Here is a 16,960-nt window from a genome sequence, read left to right as displayed (position 1 = left end):
TTCATTCCTTTCCTTCAGGATTGATCAATAATCACCCTGCTCTGTCTCGAGAATAAAGATGAACCTTTGCAACCAGGTCTGGCATTAAAAAAACGTGTTGAAAGTACACTGTTTGGGGTGGGGAACTTAGCCACGGCAGAACACGCTTTGCTACTTCGTAGGAGTGCAAGCAACCAAAGAACCATTTCGTTTTCGTGCTGGCTAATATATATCTATGCCCAAAGGGTGGCAAGCACGTAGTTCCGTAATTGTTGGGGTAGCTCAGAGGCGACCTTTAACGGTCCTCATGTTTGTTCGTTTAATCCCCCAATGGCTTTTCCCGTGGTAAAGAAAATGTAAAACGTTCTTCGCTCCGCGTTATATCAGCGATATATTTCTCAGCCACATATTCGCCTTGATACTGAAAAAAGTTTTAAGCATTCGCAGCTTTCAACGACTCATAAAATACCAAGTGGATCGTAAAGGAATCGTTTCCCGTGTGTTTCAGGTTTCCTGGATGCGAAAAAGCGATCTTCACATTTTGACATCGTCGATAATAACGTACACGAGTGACGCGAGATTTTCGGTCAAGCATCCGGAAGCTAGTGACGAATGGCGGCTGACGATAGCGTTTGTACAGCCACGTGACGCCGGCGTTTACGAGTGTCAGGTCAACACCGAGCCGAAAATGATGTTGGCTTTCTGGCTCAGAGTCGAAGGTAATTAATAAATGATGATAAAGCGAGCGTTGCGTTCTCTTTGATTCGTCGCCTCCGTCGTTTTCTTCGTCATGACAAGAAATTCAAAATAATTTGTCCGACTAAATTACGTTCCGTTGCTTTCCTCTTGAATTTTCAGGAGATAATGACCATGCAAATGAGATTTTTTACTCTTACAACTTTGAGGAAACGACTGTTTGGTATGAACTCGAGAATGCACCGAGTTAATAATGGAATCAGGATGAATTTCCATCTCCCTAATTGTAGTTAGTTGTTTTCTTGTTAACAATACTGACAATGAGATAAAAAAAAAAACGAACGAGCTAAACTATGGACCACCATCACACCTCACAGCGGACAAGACATTGCTGAATAAATTGTAGACATTTGCACCCTTGTAAGCATGATGGGAGCTTTTGATAAGCTTTTTTAACCCTCCAGCCCTCTTATCCATTATGCAAAATTGGATTGTCTAAGGGTGGGTTGATCCTATTATTTGATTTTCGAATCGAAAGCTTTTATCGTCGTAAATTAGAAACGCCTATCTTCCATATTTGGATTAAATTACGATTTTATCTCGTTGATTTTTCGGGAGGATGCTGAAACATTCGAGTGACCGAAATTTCCGAAAAAAAGTTAAAAAACGTAAACGAAAAAAGAAAATATACTGGTAATCCAATTACTGGAACGATGTTCGTGAGTATTTGAACGTGGAAAATTTGGCAGGTATTTGAAGTGGAAATAAGAAAATTATTGAGTTTTCATTACCAACGAATATCGAGAGCCTCCATTAACTCGGATGTATTTTTTTCTCTCGTCCGGTTGCAGAGAGTGCCCCTGTCACTGCCGCAACGACGAAAGCCTCTCGCCGGACGTTCAAATCAGGTTAGAATCAATTTGCAAATACAAATAGTAGTGGGGCATCCAAATACATGTATATATGTGAATATATATATATATAAATATAAACAACTGCGAAGACTATGACGGGAACGATGAGAGATCGAGGAGAACAAAGAGAATCCTAACGTTTAAACCTACTTTTATATTCACTTTCAAGCTTACAAGCACTTGTGAGATCAGCATAAAGGAGACGAATTATTGATGCTGGTTTTAGTACAGAGACTTCAGGGACTAGCTATAAACTCAGTAAAACGAACAAAGCAGGCAGTGAAATGATTTTTTGTTTGGAAAGCCATTGGAGCAATGATACGAGAGATCTTCGTAGCTGAATTACTTCCGCCGCTCCTTTTCATGAGAATAAAGTAAGCGAACAATCATAACGTGACTTCGAGAATGGGATTTCGTAAATACTCTGAACAGATGAATCTCAAAAAAGCACTCAGCCAATTCGTTGAATAAATTTTATCAGTCATTCTATGAAAATTTGTTTATCGATCGTTTTTGCAATTGATTTGTGTCCAAGCACACTTTCTTCGTTGGTTATTTTTTCACAAAGTTACGATCTTTTCACGTTTCACGAGCGTGTTGTACTCTTTGAAGGAAAAATCGTGTCGAAGCGGAGTGTTTCCAACGCCGAAAAACTTTTATTCGTTTCTTCCGACAGTTTTGAAAGAAATTATGGCTTTTTCACGAATTTTTTTCAAAGCTTTTACAAGTGATTGATGTCACAAATTGCACAAAGAAATTACACATGCTAGAGAGCATAATTATGAATTGTTTCATTCGTGAATACGTAATTTTATGTATGACTGACATGAGGCTAAAAAAGTGTTTGGAGGGGTCGAAGGACGTGGATAATTAATCACGAGAATTGATCGTCTTTTCATATTGATTAACAGAGAGACATTTGAACGAGGAATCCCATACAAATATTTCAGTGGAAGCTCACCAACGTCGAATCAATTAACACGTTCGATAATTCATCTCCTCGAAAGCTCAAAAGCATTGAAAGCATCTCAACAATGAATGCATGGTTAATTAGATGGTAGATTGCAACTGAAATCCTCATTTCGATATGCACATGTATTGCAAGTTCTCCAAGTGCCATTCCCACGAGTAAGTACGTCTCGTGTTGGAACAAAGGATTTGTGGCAGGCCAGGTTATAATCGAGAAAAATAAAGTGGAGTGTGGAGCTATTGAAGTCGTTTGAAGAGGGAGAGAGCAAAACGGTTTTAAAATGACGTACGATCAAGCAGTAAATTGGATATGGTTGGAAGGATTCTCGACCTCTGACGATCGACTTCTGGAATATTGGCTGAAGCACCATTGAACGAATCTCACAAATTCAGTGAGCTCGAGTAGAAAAAAATAGCAAAAAAGGAAGAAAAAAAAGGAGCAAAGCGTGGCTAACGGTACGAGAATTCGTGGAGATCCTCGAAGTTGAGTTCGCGTAAGAGTGGGATTCGCATGTGTCTCGAAAGTGTAGGGCGAGCAGCGATGAAAGTGCATGGCAAATCTTAAGCGTATACTTTTCTCTCCGTACGAGCAACTCGAAACTCTAGCGCGCGCCAGGAGCTTCTTCTTTTATATCTTTTTAATGAACGTTTAATCCCACTGCTAGTTGGCAAGGGAAACTGTTTCGAAAGGGGGCCAGCATAAGAAGCATTCGGATAGAGAAGCGAGCCCCATATACGAACCTCGAAGAAGCAGAAAAAGAGAGAAAGCGAGAGAGAGAGAGAGAGAAAGTGGGGCTAAGTGAGTTTGCAATCTTCGAGTCTTGAATTTGCAGTCTAAAGTTAAAGGATTCCTCTCATCCTGTGTATTCCATTATATAAAAGTATTTGTTTTAGCCAAACACCAAAGCAAAGCAGAGCGTAAGAAAATTCGGCAGCCCCCCCCCCCCCTCTCTCTCGTTTCCGGTTATTGCTCTCTTTCTCAACAATTCTCTATCTATTTATCTCGCCTCTTTTCACCCACGACCTCAGCCAGACTCATCGGACCAAAGAACTCTCATTAAAGCCCGGCGCCTTGCTTTCTCTAATCTGTGTTGCAGCGGCACAAGCGAAAATCCTTGGGACGACAGAGCTGTACGTTAAGAAGGGTAGCACAATAAGCCTCACATGCACGGTTAACGTGCAGAGCACACCCCCGAGCAGCGTAATATGGCATCATGGTGGAGCAGTCGTGGATTTCGACAGTCCCAGGTACGTTCACGGAAACCCTTAATCCAGCCTATACATTACACGTATAAATGGTCACGTGATCAACTTTGCTTCATCCTTAATTGCTCATTAGTCTCGGAGCAGTTTCGCTGCCTTCTTTTCGCTGAAGGGCTTCAGTTTTCTTCTCATTTGTAGCCATTCCATAATGTAAATCCGCGCGCAATACAAAAGTAATGGGACGACGAATGACAGAGATTTTTTCGACCCATTCCGTTGAACGCAAATCCATGTTTGACGTCACTGCGTGATTCTCCATTTCACAATTGTCTGACTTCGTATTTTTCATTACTCTCGCGTCGTTCAGTGTCACTCGAGCCTGATTTTTCATCATCGCCAAATATTGATATGGCGTGAAGAATAAAAATGAATGAAAGAATGAAAAGTTGAAATTTTAGTAGATGAATTTAAGAAATTTCTTCAAGACTTCTGGACGATAGTATGTTTGATAATACACAGCATTCACCACAGGGGCGGTGTTTCCCTGGAAACTGAGAAAACCGAGAGTGGCACAACGAGCAAGCTTCTCGTGACACAGGCGAGATCCAGTGACAGCGGAAATTACACATGCGTCCCAAGCAACGCGAACCCCGCGAGCGTGATCGTCCACGTACTGAATGGTGAGTGCTTTTTTTCGCCAAAAGAGGTTTTTCCACTTTCATTCCTTTGTGCATATAGCTATAATGTATGCGCTCTAACCGGTCTTTCGATTCAGTCGATATCCGCGTGAGCTTGCAGCAGCAGCAGCAGCAGCAGCCTCTTGTGTGTGACGTTCCATTTGGTCATCTCCCAGCAGCGCCGAAATTCAATCGTATTCCCTTTATCGTTTCACTCGTGTCCTCTGATACTCTTTCTAGAAACTCGCTTAATCTGACTCACTTTATTCAATTCGTTGGACTTTGGCATACATTCAAAGTCCCATACTGAACCAATTCACCCCGATTCCACCCCTTCCCTTAGTCAGTTCGATCTTTCAGCAGCTTCTCGTCGTTCTATTGATGCGGTTCCTTTCAACTAATGCGAATCCGCATGCGAGCGGAATGGCCGAGAGATTAATCGCTGGACGATGACCTTCCTACTCACTCGATTCCAAAGTCATCGAGCACCGCATCCCTGAGTTGGACTCAAGATACATGAAAGCGTTTTTTTTTCCTTCACTATTCTTTTATCTCCGCGTTAATTTTATCAGCGAACGAACTTCGCTCCGACTTCAGCTAACTCGCTCTTTCCTGTTTCCTCAGTCCGTTCCAACTTCCGCAATGATTGGCCAGAATGCGATCAACTTTCAGAAAAGAGGCCGATCTTGCCGCCGCTTCTTTTTCTTCGTGTATGAAATATCAAGATGTTTCCGTTTCCCGATCGGTCTTTCTTCTTCGAGGGGAGAGAGAATCTTCAACGGAAGGTGACTCTTTGGTGGAATCATAATTTGTGATCGGTGCCAGTGTCTCTCGTGACCCACAATCAAAAGTGGATACACAGCAGATTTTCACGATATGCCAACTATGTGGAAGCGTTTTTGAAGCTATAAACGAACCAGGGTGTACCAAAATCGTTACTCATACATACGTAAGAGCATCGGCACGGGTAGGACCACGATGGCGTACGCGCGACGCCGGTAGTCTGGCGTTATCGGGACTGACCTACTTGGGATTGAAGTTCCGGCTGGCAGGCGCTGCAGCGCTCCCGGAGTTTTCGTCGCTTCCGCAAGAACCAGAAAACCGGCGATGAAAGAGCAAAATACAGCGGGGCAGAGTGAGGAGGGGGAAGAAAGGAGCAGAGAATGAGAGAGAAAGAGATAAATACAGGGAAAGGAAACATCGGGAAGATATTTTATTCGCTAGTAAGAATTTCCGTGAGAAAAATATATGCATTCTGCAGTAATGCGTTCATCCACAAATACACATTATTTTCACGACAACAATAAGAGCATAAAATGTACGTGAATCTGAAGATCATTTTGGTTGACGCCCTGGCTTTTTACTCGGTAACTTCGGCGAATCAAAAACTTTCATATTTCTGACGTTTCCGGTTGATTTTTCGACTTGGGGAAACAAGAGATTGGTCGTCACTGAGAAAATGGCTGGCAGGTAGTTCAGGAATGGTGTGCAAAGACTTTTCTTCGTGTCGTTCGAATACAACGGCCAAAAATCAAAAAATAACCTCCCACGATGGGTTTGAAACATTTTTCATGCGATTCTGAGTTGAATGAGACAAAGTTGTAATGACCAAAAAAAAAAAAAAATTTCGAAGGCAATAGACTATGAAAAATTTCCAAAAATTTTGAAAATTTTCAAAAATCGAAAAAATGACCTCCAACGATGGTTTCGAAACGTGTTTCACGCGATTCTGAGTCGAACGAGACAAAGTTGTAATGCCCGAAAAAAAAAAATTTTCGGAGGCAATAGACTATGAAAAAATGCCAAGGTTCGAAAATTTTGAAAATTTTCGAAAACAATTAAGGCAGCTTTCCTGAGCTTAGTTATTCGAGTGTACTTATATGACTTAATACCTCCTTGATTGCTCTGGGACGGCGTAAATCGTTGGAATCTGAGGAATGAAACACTTCACACCTGTTTCCTGGAGCTGGCATATGTTGGCCTCCCACCAGACAACAACATTGTCGTTGTCGTAACGCATGTGAGGGGGAGCAGGGCGGATGCGACACTCTAAGAAATGCATGAAGCAGAGCAAGACCTTAATGTTTCTCGTTCTCTCTCTCTCCCTCCCACGCATCTCTCCGTATTTATTTTTATACCTCTCTCTCTCTCTCTCTCTCTCTCTCCTGCGCTTTCTCTCTATCACACGATCTCATCAAGCTGCAACTTTCTCTCTTAGCCTCATTCCCTTGTTCACTCCAATCTCCTAGCAATATAACTTGGGTGGCGCGCGCGAACGGGTTCGTTCATCAAGTGCTTGGCGTGACGCCTCGTTGGGCGAAGTTTGACAATGTTGCCGGTGGATTGACGTAATACCACGGTATACACCCCACACATAGAATCCAGCAGCCTCTGTGTGTAGCTCTACCAATCTCTGCCTGTTCTCTACTCCTGTCTCGTTAACTACAGCTCACCGGGCTTCCCCCGTGTATGCATGCACGCTCGGAACAACGTCTATGTACTGTTCGAATATTAAACACACGTGTATAGACTCGCTAATAATCCGGCATTTAATACGCGGATAGAAATATCCGCAGTAGCCAAAATATGGAGACACATACGTGCAGGAAGCTCCTCCCGGTCTGTAGTGGGGAATTAGCCAATGCTTGGTGCTCACACCCCGAGCAGGAGCCTTCGAGAAACTTTTTTTTTATGGACGAGCAACTTTGAGAGTCCAGAAGCCACTAATGGGGGTCGAGCACCGAGGAAATTTTGCTAGAAGGCAACGTGACGGCATTTTTTGCTCTGATTAGACTTTTTGCAACGGTCGCATTAGTCGATAGCTCCGGCAAAGCTCTAAGAGCTCTGAATGCAGGATGGAAAAAGGCTGGCACAGGTTTACTGGTTGCCACGTTCCCTAGAAAATCCATCGGGTTTTATTAATATGTGGCAACCCGCTGCGGACCGTTGGTGCACTTTTCAGTCCCAGTTTGTGCGATAAAAATGCTCCGAGTACTCGAAAAGTTTATTTATTTGCCCTTTTTCGTGACTATCCGATGTGGCACCACGTTCGAAGAGCTATTCTACGCGCTCACTCGATCCACGTTTGAGAACACACGTACGAATCCGTCAGCTTCGACTCCCTCGTAAAGGGACCGGGAGAAGCGAGGTGGGCTTGTTCCCAGAGTTCACTCTACTCTCATGGCAATCGATCCGCAGACACGATTTCGGATTCCAGTGAACGGACGAATGGGCATGGATACCGTAGCATAATACAACAATGGAGAGACACCGCTCCAGTGAGATTCAACCAGCCAGCGAGAGCGGACAGTTGTTCTCTGGTTCGAACCCACATACATGAACACACACACGGACAAACGCGCATCCGTACCGAATGTATAGAACGATGACCATGTAAAGATTTACCTGCTACGGGCTGCATGAACTTTGCGCATTCCCTTCGACGCGTTACATCGATACTAACTTCATATACAAATGAGATATTTCGTTACTCGATTAATCACTGGCCCTCGCTTTTTCCGCGAAGAGAGCCGGCTTCGCACAGGGCGATCATTTTTTTCGGTTTATGAAACAGTTTTTATATCGCTTTTTTCGAGATAAAAATACCCTTTTGCCCTTGAGGGGTCTGCCCTAATTGGAAGGGCAAAGACAAATATTTTCACAAATTTTTTGATCGGCATAAACTATAAATATGGATATAAAAAGTGTTGGGCCTAAAAAATACACTCTTGAAATGCACAGAACATTTTTTAATATTATTTATTTTATTCAGTTTTCATACTGAAAAATGGGAAAGAAGACAAATCCAAAAAAACGATGGGTGCGTGCGCTGTCGATAAAATCTCTGGAACAGATGATCGGAGAAACAAAAAATGGTTTTAGATTCAATAGGCTATAACGCATGTCATACAATTTTCGACTGTTTCAAAAATCACAAAATGGCAAGCATTTTTTCAAAAATTACAAAAAAGCACGTTTTTTTCATCGTTTTTTACAAAAAAAAAAAATAGTTCCACTAAAAATTTCAAAATTTGTATGATATACGCTACGACTGTAGTCACAAAGAACACGTGGTAAAATTTTGGTAAGGATTCGGTTGAATAGTTTCGGAGATTTTATCAACGAGCCGTCCAAGAACGTAATTTTGAGAAAAACGCATTTAAACAAAGGCAGGTTCGCGGTACCGCATTGGGCGATGCGCATTAGCGCGCTCAGACAGCCAATGAACGTCGCTCAAAACTCAGATCTTTTAAATATTTACTTTTAAATATTTATACTTTCGAAAAATGCGATAAAAAAGAATCGATTTTTTGAAAATTCTAATTAGGGTAGACCCCTCCCTTAAAACGTCTTGCCGAGAGAATTTGCAATCGTATAATTTACCCCGCTGCGTGTAATCCACCGGGTATGTGTATATATCAATGTTAGCCGCATGTGGATTCCACACATGACCTGTGGATGAAAATTAATGTTGCACAGAGTTCGTCCGCATAATTAATTTAGAGGCCATACCCGGACGTTCGATGGCACGTTCGCCATCGACGTTATTTCAAACATAGCTGATTACACTACAAAATTGACCGCAAATTTCAATGATTTCACGATAAACCCCGAGCTTTTACAAACATCGATGTTCCCGTTTTGTACGCATTATCGATAAACAACGAGAAGCGAGGCTTTTGTAACGACAACAATCCGGTAGCTCGAATTATAAACAGAACAAAAAATCATTCGTCATCGGATGCATCCCATTGCGATGTGGGAGTTACATTTTTTTTCATCAAACCAGTTCTCAAAGAAAATCGACCACTCTCGAGTCTTTATTTGCACTGTCAATAAACTTTTTTCTTTTTAATACTTGACCTCAAAACGCTGCCACACATCTGTAAATACGAAGCATAACTTGCAGCAAAGATGAAAAATTGTGTGAAGTTGCACGATCGTCGACAATTTATCATAATTATTTTTCAAGCTAATCGACATCGACAAAAATGCAATTATTTGTCAGTAAATCGTTCACATTTCCTCGAAAGCTAATCGTCCACGATCGAAGAACGAAACACGTTGAGTGAGTTCTTGTAAAATGGGATGACCAAAGGTCCAAAAATGAATTGAGTTTCCGGAGGGAAATGGTTGCAGCGAAATATTGGAGCTCGCGGTATTGAATAGGCGCGGATGTCCACGAGCCCAGTGTAATTTAACTAAGTACGTATGGGCCGGAAATCCTCTCATACTCATTCACGAATGTATTAGCCCCGTTACGGAGTGGCTCGTATAATTTTTGGATAACGCTTATGTGGCCATATAGCGACGGGAGTTTCGCACTCTCTCAACCAGGCCCTTAATTTTGTACATTTATACACACCGAATGCATGTGTCGCAGCAGGGACGAGAAAGAGGCGGAGGAGAGACGGAGCGATGTGGATAGAAGGCCTATTATAAGCCTTGTATGGCACATATAAACGTGATCGTAATGGCAACGCGCGCGCGACGCCAGATTAGATTTTCAATTCGCTCGTAAATTGCGGTCTCACGCTTTCCCGCCCTTCGGCCCGACACGCGGGGATGAGTTTTAGGGAAGGAGAGCCACGCAACTATATTGTGTAAACTCTCGATATTGCCAACCGTAAACAAATGGATGATGGCCGACGCACACACACAAGAATGCGTGAACCGACCCACTTAATGAGATGCATTCCGTTGTACACACACGTTCGCTGTTCAACAATCATTGTAATTTTAGAAGCATACATCATTGCTGCTGAACACACGATGAGGACGAAAAATATTGACGAAGAATTTGAAATAGTAATGGGCCAAATGAACTATGAGCATTGCCGATGCAGGTCGGACGAGGAGGAAAATCATTCGAAGAGATATTTGTGTTTATAATTATTATAATTTGTTTTTTCCACCTCGTGGAAAAATATAAACTCGTACGAATTCGTTGGCAGAATTCGAACGAATATAATACGTGCATATTGAACACGAGTAATGGATAGACACAAATGAAACCGAGTTGCTAATTAAGCAGCTGGCTCTTTCTTGATAAAGGGAAATAAATTTATTTCGATGGAATACATTCACTCGATGCATTGCCGAGAATCATAAGGAAATCATCGAAGTAACGCAGTCATTTTTAAGCAATTAGACATTTCCATTAAGCTTCATTGTTTTTTCTACAACTCTCTTTCGACGGTTTTTATTGATGGGGGACTGGACAAAATGATTGTGCTCATATCCCTTGTTGCTTTCTTGGAAAAACGAGTTTCGTTCAAAAATGGGGCCCAATTCGACGGTTCCTTGACAAAATTCCTCCCGCAATGCAGTACAAAATTTTCGAGAAAAGTATCCTCTGCTAAATCACGAATTTAAAGCAGTTTATTTTCCCTTACAGGTGAGCATCCGGCAGCGATGCAACACGGTGGAAGTTGCGGACTCGCACCAACGATTCTCCTCGCGACCTTCACGCTTCTCTTTGCGAATCTACTGAGGTGAGCGAACCCGCCACGTTTCCACGAGGCCTAAATCGACTATATATCAATATATATATTTATATATACTCCGAAGAAGCACGTTATATATACTTATATATATGTGTATGTGCGACAAAACTCTCGTGTACGTGAGTGCTCATCGAGTGCCCTCAAGTCGTTTTCATCAAGAAGAACACAGTAGTTTGAGAGGAGTGAACAACAACAACAACAACAGAAATCACAAATCGATCATTCTCAATGTCATTTTAATTAAAAATTTTCAATAACGAATAAATCAATGGAAAATTTATCGAAGAGCCCGTCGAGGATGAATGAATGAAAAAAAAAAAAAGAAAAATTGGGTTTTCTCTTCGATTTAAAAGTGTCATAGTTTTTCGGGGCGTAATGGAAACGAAAAGGAAAAGAAAAAATTGCTGGTGAGTGCGTGAGACGAAACCGAAAACGTGAAATTGCTTTCAGATCGTTGTTGTTGTTTTTTTTTTTTCTTATTGAAAATAACGAATCGTAAAAACACGTTGGAAGATAAAATGGTGCGTGAACATGCTGATTAAAAGTATATCAACGAGAGTGAATTATGCAACGGGAGATTAAAATCTCCGGTTGAGATGAAATCTAATGGTGGAGAGACAATTATTCTAAAAAAACAACCCTCCGTCGCTCGGTCTTAATTCATCGGAATCCTACGGAGACGAGGGGGCGAAATATATATAGGGATAAGGAAAAAATCATGTATCTACTTCTTCCGCGAGGATATGAGATTTTCTGTAAATATTTGAATATTAAACGGGTAGATTATAAAACGAGATATCGATTAAAATAATTGTACAGTCCATTGTATATCTATAGGAGAAATAAAAACGGGGATGAAGACAAGGTCGCGTCTTCGTATTTACCGATTTATACAGGCGGCCCCTTTCTTTTTTAAAACTGTTACTTTATCTCGCGAATGATAATAATGATCGCAACTGTAAATTCGGTAAATATGTCTCGGTAGATCGACGAAAAATGAAGGAACGAAGTGTTTATACGATAGAAAAATTGACGGTGTAATATATAAATAAATGAATAAAATTACGTAAAATCGAGTGAAAGATAAGATTACGCTTCATCGTAAGTGTTATGCGAAAGCTTGGAAAAAAAAAAAAAACAAAATGAAAAAAATTTAACAAATTAATTGTTTATTGTTTCTCGAGCTTCCATTCATTTCTGGAGATCGCTCGGTAACGAAAATCCAATTTTTTTAGCCTCTCATTTTCAGTTGTTTTTAGAGAATTGATCAAATGGAAAAATCAAACGAAATTTGCGACTCGATGAAACGAACAATCAAACCATCATTGTCAAATCGCGTCTCGTTAATATAAAAATGCATATTTGCTAATGCGTCAAATACAAAAAATGACAATGTGCGGCGACCGAGGCGTTATCTAGGAACTGAACTATAAGACTAGAGATCGTAAATTAATGAGAAGGAAAAATCGCATTAAATAGACGATTATTATACAAGATACGAAGGTAATATTAATATTAAAATACCATAAAAAAAAAAAAAAACAAACAAAAGAAAACAAAAAACAAAAAACGAAAAAAAAAGAGAAAAAACTAATTATTCGTTGTACGATAAAAGAAAAATGTTATAGTTAAATTATAAAAATATGTGGAAGTTTGTGAAAGCGAGATAAGCGCGAGAGCGATCGAAACTAAAAGTCAGCGAATCCTCGACACGGTAACATTTTTAGTATTCATTTCATTTATTCTCGTTGAGACTTATGCAGAATCGAGAACGGAGCGTGAGACGGGAAGAGACTTAATTGCGTGGCTGGATCCTAGGAGAAAGGAAGCAAAACAATGGCTGGCAATGTCCTTTGAGAAATCAGAGACTAATGCACGGGAGAATCGATACACCGAGATTTTCACATTTTCATTTTTTTTCTCCTAAGAACAAACTCGCTGTACGTATTCGTGTCCTCGCGCGCCTGTTTTTTCGAAGGCGTCAATGGAACGGAGCTCAAGCGTCAAAATAATAGGAAAAAGAAAAACAAAATATCTATAATAATAATAAATGATGAAGGAAAATAAGAGAATACACGAAATATGAGACTCTTCTTTTTAATTTGCGAGTGATGAAATCGGAGCGAACGAGGATTATCGAAAAAAGTCAGTCTGAATGGTGCCTATGTGGGTCAACGGTAAATATGGAGAGATAATAAAATGGAATATGGTCATTGGGGATAAAAATAATTTGGCGATGGGAAGATAAAAATCGAAAGAAAAAAAAATTATCACTTTTCACTGATTAATCATTCACTTTGATTTTTATAACCATCAGTTTTTCGCTTAAAATCATTATCTTTGGAATCAAAAAGGTAATGAGACGCACGAATATACTGACAGCGTCCCTGATACGAGAATGGAGACATCCAGTGATTTTTTCGCATGATAAATAACGAGCCAACATCGAGCTTCTTGGAAACGGAAACGATTTAATTGGACAATTATATATTCGGTTAAAGTTTGTCGTGGCATGACAATGACTAAATTTCGAAAGAAGACAAAGAGTAAAAAAGAGCATTCCCATTACTTTCTCTCTTTTGTAGGTATATATATAAAGTTGAATGAGTTAACGAGACGTTGTTAGCAGAGCGTGGTTGACGATCGATCAAAGCGCTAATACGGGTGTTTTTTCTTCTCGTTCCTTCGTTCTCTTTCTCGCCGTTTCTCTCTTTCTTCTTGCACTGCCTCCCCTGGCCTCCTCTCAATTTATCTCGGAACGATAACGGTTTCAGTGGTGAAACCCTTGGCCACGATACGGCATTTTTTGCCCCCTCCGTTAAACGAATAAAAAGTAAGGGAAAAGAACGAGTGAACGCGTGGAAAAGAAATTGAACGAGGTAAAACAAAGGTACGAAGTGAATATCCCGCGTAATTTTAATCGCCATGAAATACGTATTCGCACAGGAGCCCCGCGCGATGCGAATTTCTCTGATTATTATTTTTTTCACTCACCACAGTGCAACGCGCTTCGAGAAAATAAATTCCAATAGCTGATACGCTCGTTAACATTTTTCTCATATATTTTCATTTACGTTATTATTGGATATTGTTTATCGAAACGAAATAAAATTATGAGCTGATAACCACCAAACGGGAATCGAATTAAAAGAGCCAATTTTTCCTCGAACAAGTGAACTCATCGATGGTTGCACGCTTTATACGATTCCGAGAAAGTACATGGAGGACTCGAAGAGAAAAAAATGCAGGGAAAACTGTCGGAGCGTCGCGTAATTCCGGACGCTCGACATTTTTTTTTTCTTTTTATTAGTCGAGACAATGAAATTCAAATCATAAACCGCAACTGTAAATAAACGGAGGATGAGATGGAAGTGAATGGAAATGTTGGGACAGCAGTGTTAATGATCTGCGAGAAAAACCCACGATAATCGTATATCATGTCGTAGAAAGAATAAAAAAGCGATAAAACAAAGACAAGAATGTTTGTGCGTGAGCGAGTGAATTTTTTCGAACGAAATATTATTATACCTGCGCGTGACGAATGACGAATGAATTGTAAAATTCGAGATACACTTGTAATGTAAAGCGATGAAAAAAAGCAAAAAAAACTATCCCATTGACGTGACATTACTGTTTAAATAAATGTAACGATTATGACGAAAGAAATGAAAATGAAAATTCTCTCGTTTATTGTCCTCCCAGACCTAACACATTTGCAATTGCATCACGATTATATTTAATCGCGTTTATTTCACTTTCATTCAACTCCATTTCAATCGACTTACACTTAATCACAACATTTTTGCGTCTTTGCTTTTCTGTCTAGTCAATATCGATCTATCGACGTTTTCTATGAAAAAAGTTTGGCAAAAGTTCTCGAGCATTGAACAGTATAATTCGGATAAAAAGAGTGCGGAAAATCACAAGCTCATTACGTCGCTTTCATCATTCGAAAAGGCGGGTCTTTATTGCGAGTAACAACGATGCGGTGAAGCTCCAGCAAATGTTAAGCCCGATGAAAAACAAATAAAGCTCTCCTACTATTCTGTTAACTAAAAACTTGGGTTTTTTATCGTCTGAAAGGCGCATAGGACGAGTTTTGCCCCGTACCGGGTAGCCTACGAGGGTTTTATGAAGGTGTATTATGAGACTCTTTCTTCGTATAACTGAGCTCAACTCCAAGCAACAACAACAAGACTTTTTACACACGTGCATGTGTAAATGTAATGTGTACGCGTTATAGACGACAAGGTGTGCAGGGCCTCCATTTTTGTTTCACAACCTTGTTAGACACTGTGCGAGATTGCGTGCTGGTACACATTTGCAGGCTTAAACCCCGCAAAGCCCTGGCTGAACGTCGAGAATGAAGCACACGTGAAACTCGTGAAAAAATTAATTTCATTTTCACTCGTCGAGACGTGAGCATGTAATTACAACAGGCGCTTCAGTGACTCTCTCGCTCTCTGTGCTTAATCCAATTTATTATGTTTGCATGTACGGAGCGTTTTTTTTAAAACAAACTAGCGTACGTGCTTTTGTTATTCGTTCATTCGTCTATGACCACGTCGCATATGCAGAGCAGCCTTGGGGATGAGGAATTGATAACAAAAAGCTGTCGATGCTACAGAGTCGCAGCAGCGTATTCGATTGAACAGAATTTTCGAGTGACTCGATGAAATTTCTTTGATGCGAAAACCCGGTTGTTCTGTAGAATCCGGAAGGAAGGGAATTAGTCAGAGTTTAAAAAACCAGGAAACAAGTGCCTTCGAGGCGAATTCGTCCTCGTTGGCTCCATTCAGAAAACCCGATTTTCCTTCAACAAAAAATCGCCGAGGTTGGAAAGTCCGGGGCTGTACGACGGAAGAAACGGTTGAGATGTTCGATATGCAAAAAAGTCGACTGTCAAGAAGGAGCCTTTTGGTCTGTATCGTGTTTCACATCCCGATAAACAGTCGTGATATTTCCGTGGGAGAATGAAAAAAAAAAAAAAAGAAAAAAAAAACGTAGTGGAAAACGAGGAGCAGAGCAGATATGAGAGAGACCAAAAAGAACAATAAAAAAGTGGAAGGAAAAAAATCATAATAATAAACAAGGAAGAAAAATTGTAGTGAGCAGATGGCCTGTGACGCGGAAAAATTTTCCCAACTCGTTGTCGACTGTTTTCCTGCTGATGGGGAGGAACGAACGGATGGCTTAAAATCGTTCGTCCGTTAATTGTCGAGAGACGAGAGGCTAAAACGGATGTGTAAAAGGTTTTTTTTATAACCATACAGATATATGCGTCCACATACATATGACATATAATAAAGGCTTTTATTTTTCTTTTTATTTTCTTCTTTTTTTTTTTATTTTTATTTTTTTTTCCACTGCGATTTTTTTCCTGGGCATACATCGCGTATGGACCTACATACATCGAGTCTGTGAGGAGCTTCAAATGTGTTTGTTCCGCGTATCGTACATATGAAAATTCGCAAACGAGCGACAGGCTGAGCGAAAAAAAAATGAAGCATGCAAAAAGGCTCGGATCAAATTCGGAAAATACACGCGCACACTCGCAGATAAAAAAGAGCGACGACTATGGGAGTAATAAAGGTTGGCATGAGAATTCAGGAGGCTCGATTATTTGCCGAATAGTGAACGAGGTCATGCGCCGGGATGCCAAAGAAAAGATTACAAACTCGAATCACTTTGTTTTGTTGCGTTTGCTTTGATTTTTTTTTTCAATAAAACTATAGTTACAATGCTTTTTTGAAGTTACTTGTTGCACGAAGAGAGAAAGAGAGAGAGAGAGAGTTACTTTTGCCCTCTAACGAATCATCGGTCGAACGGCTCTTCAAAATATAACGAACGATGGCAAAGGAAACAAAAAGTTTAGTTGGATCGATCGCGATTTATTTATCGACAGTGGATTCCGAGCCGTGGTTTGAGTTCGTCAAGGAAGCCCCGCCGATTAAAGGGTTAATTGACGCACCCCTCACCGAGGGCTCTACAACGCTAACGAGGCAGCACGAGGCTC

General features: G+C 40.6%; 1 protein-coding gene across 7 annotated transcripts in view; it reads left to right on the top strand.

Moving 5' to 3' along the window:
- The window catches only part of LOC122415511 (lachesin-like), a 165,053-nt gene extending 150,431 nt beyond the window's left edge, over positions 1-14,622 (top strand). For 4 of the 7 annotated variants that reach the window (XM_043427651.1, XM_043427649.1, XM_043427648.1 and 1 more), the window contains exons 5-9: positions 488-698; positions 1,527-1,583; positions 3,656-3,806; positions 4,281-4,441; positions 10,836-14,622. In XM_043427651.1, the coding sequence (XP_043283586.1) occupies positions 488-698; positions 1,527-1,583; positions 3,656-3,806; positions 4,281-4,441; positions 10,836-10,936 (681 nt within the window). In that variant the 3' untranslated portion in view covers positions 10,937-14,622. The remainder of the gene's footprint in view (positions 1-487; positions 699-1,526; positions 1,584-3,655; positions 3,807-4,280; positions 4,442-10,835) is intronic. The other 3 variants (XM_043427652.1, XM_043427654.1, XM_043427653.1) reach the window with 3 other exon arrangements.
- The last annotated feature ends 2,338 nt before the right edge of the window (positions 14,623-16,960 follow it).

Source organism: Venturia canescens, chromosome 9 (assembly GCF_019457755.1).
Source record: "Venturia canescens isolate UGA chromosome 9, ASM1945775v1, whole genome shotgun sequence".
Taxonomy (NCBI): Eukaryota; Metazoa; Arthropoda; class Insecta; order Hymenoptera; family Ichneumonidae; genus Venturia; species Venturia canescens.
The sequence above is the reverse complement of the archived record's forward strand: the minus strand, read 5'-3'. Positions and strand labels throughout refer to the sequence as shown.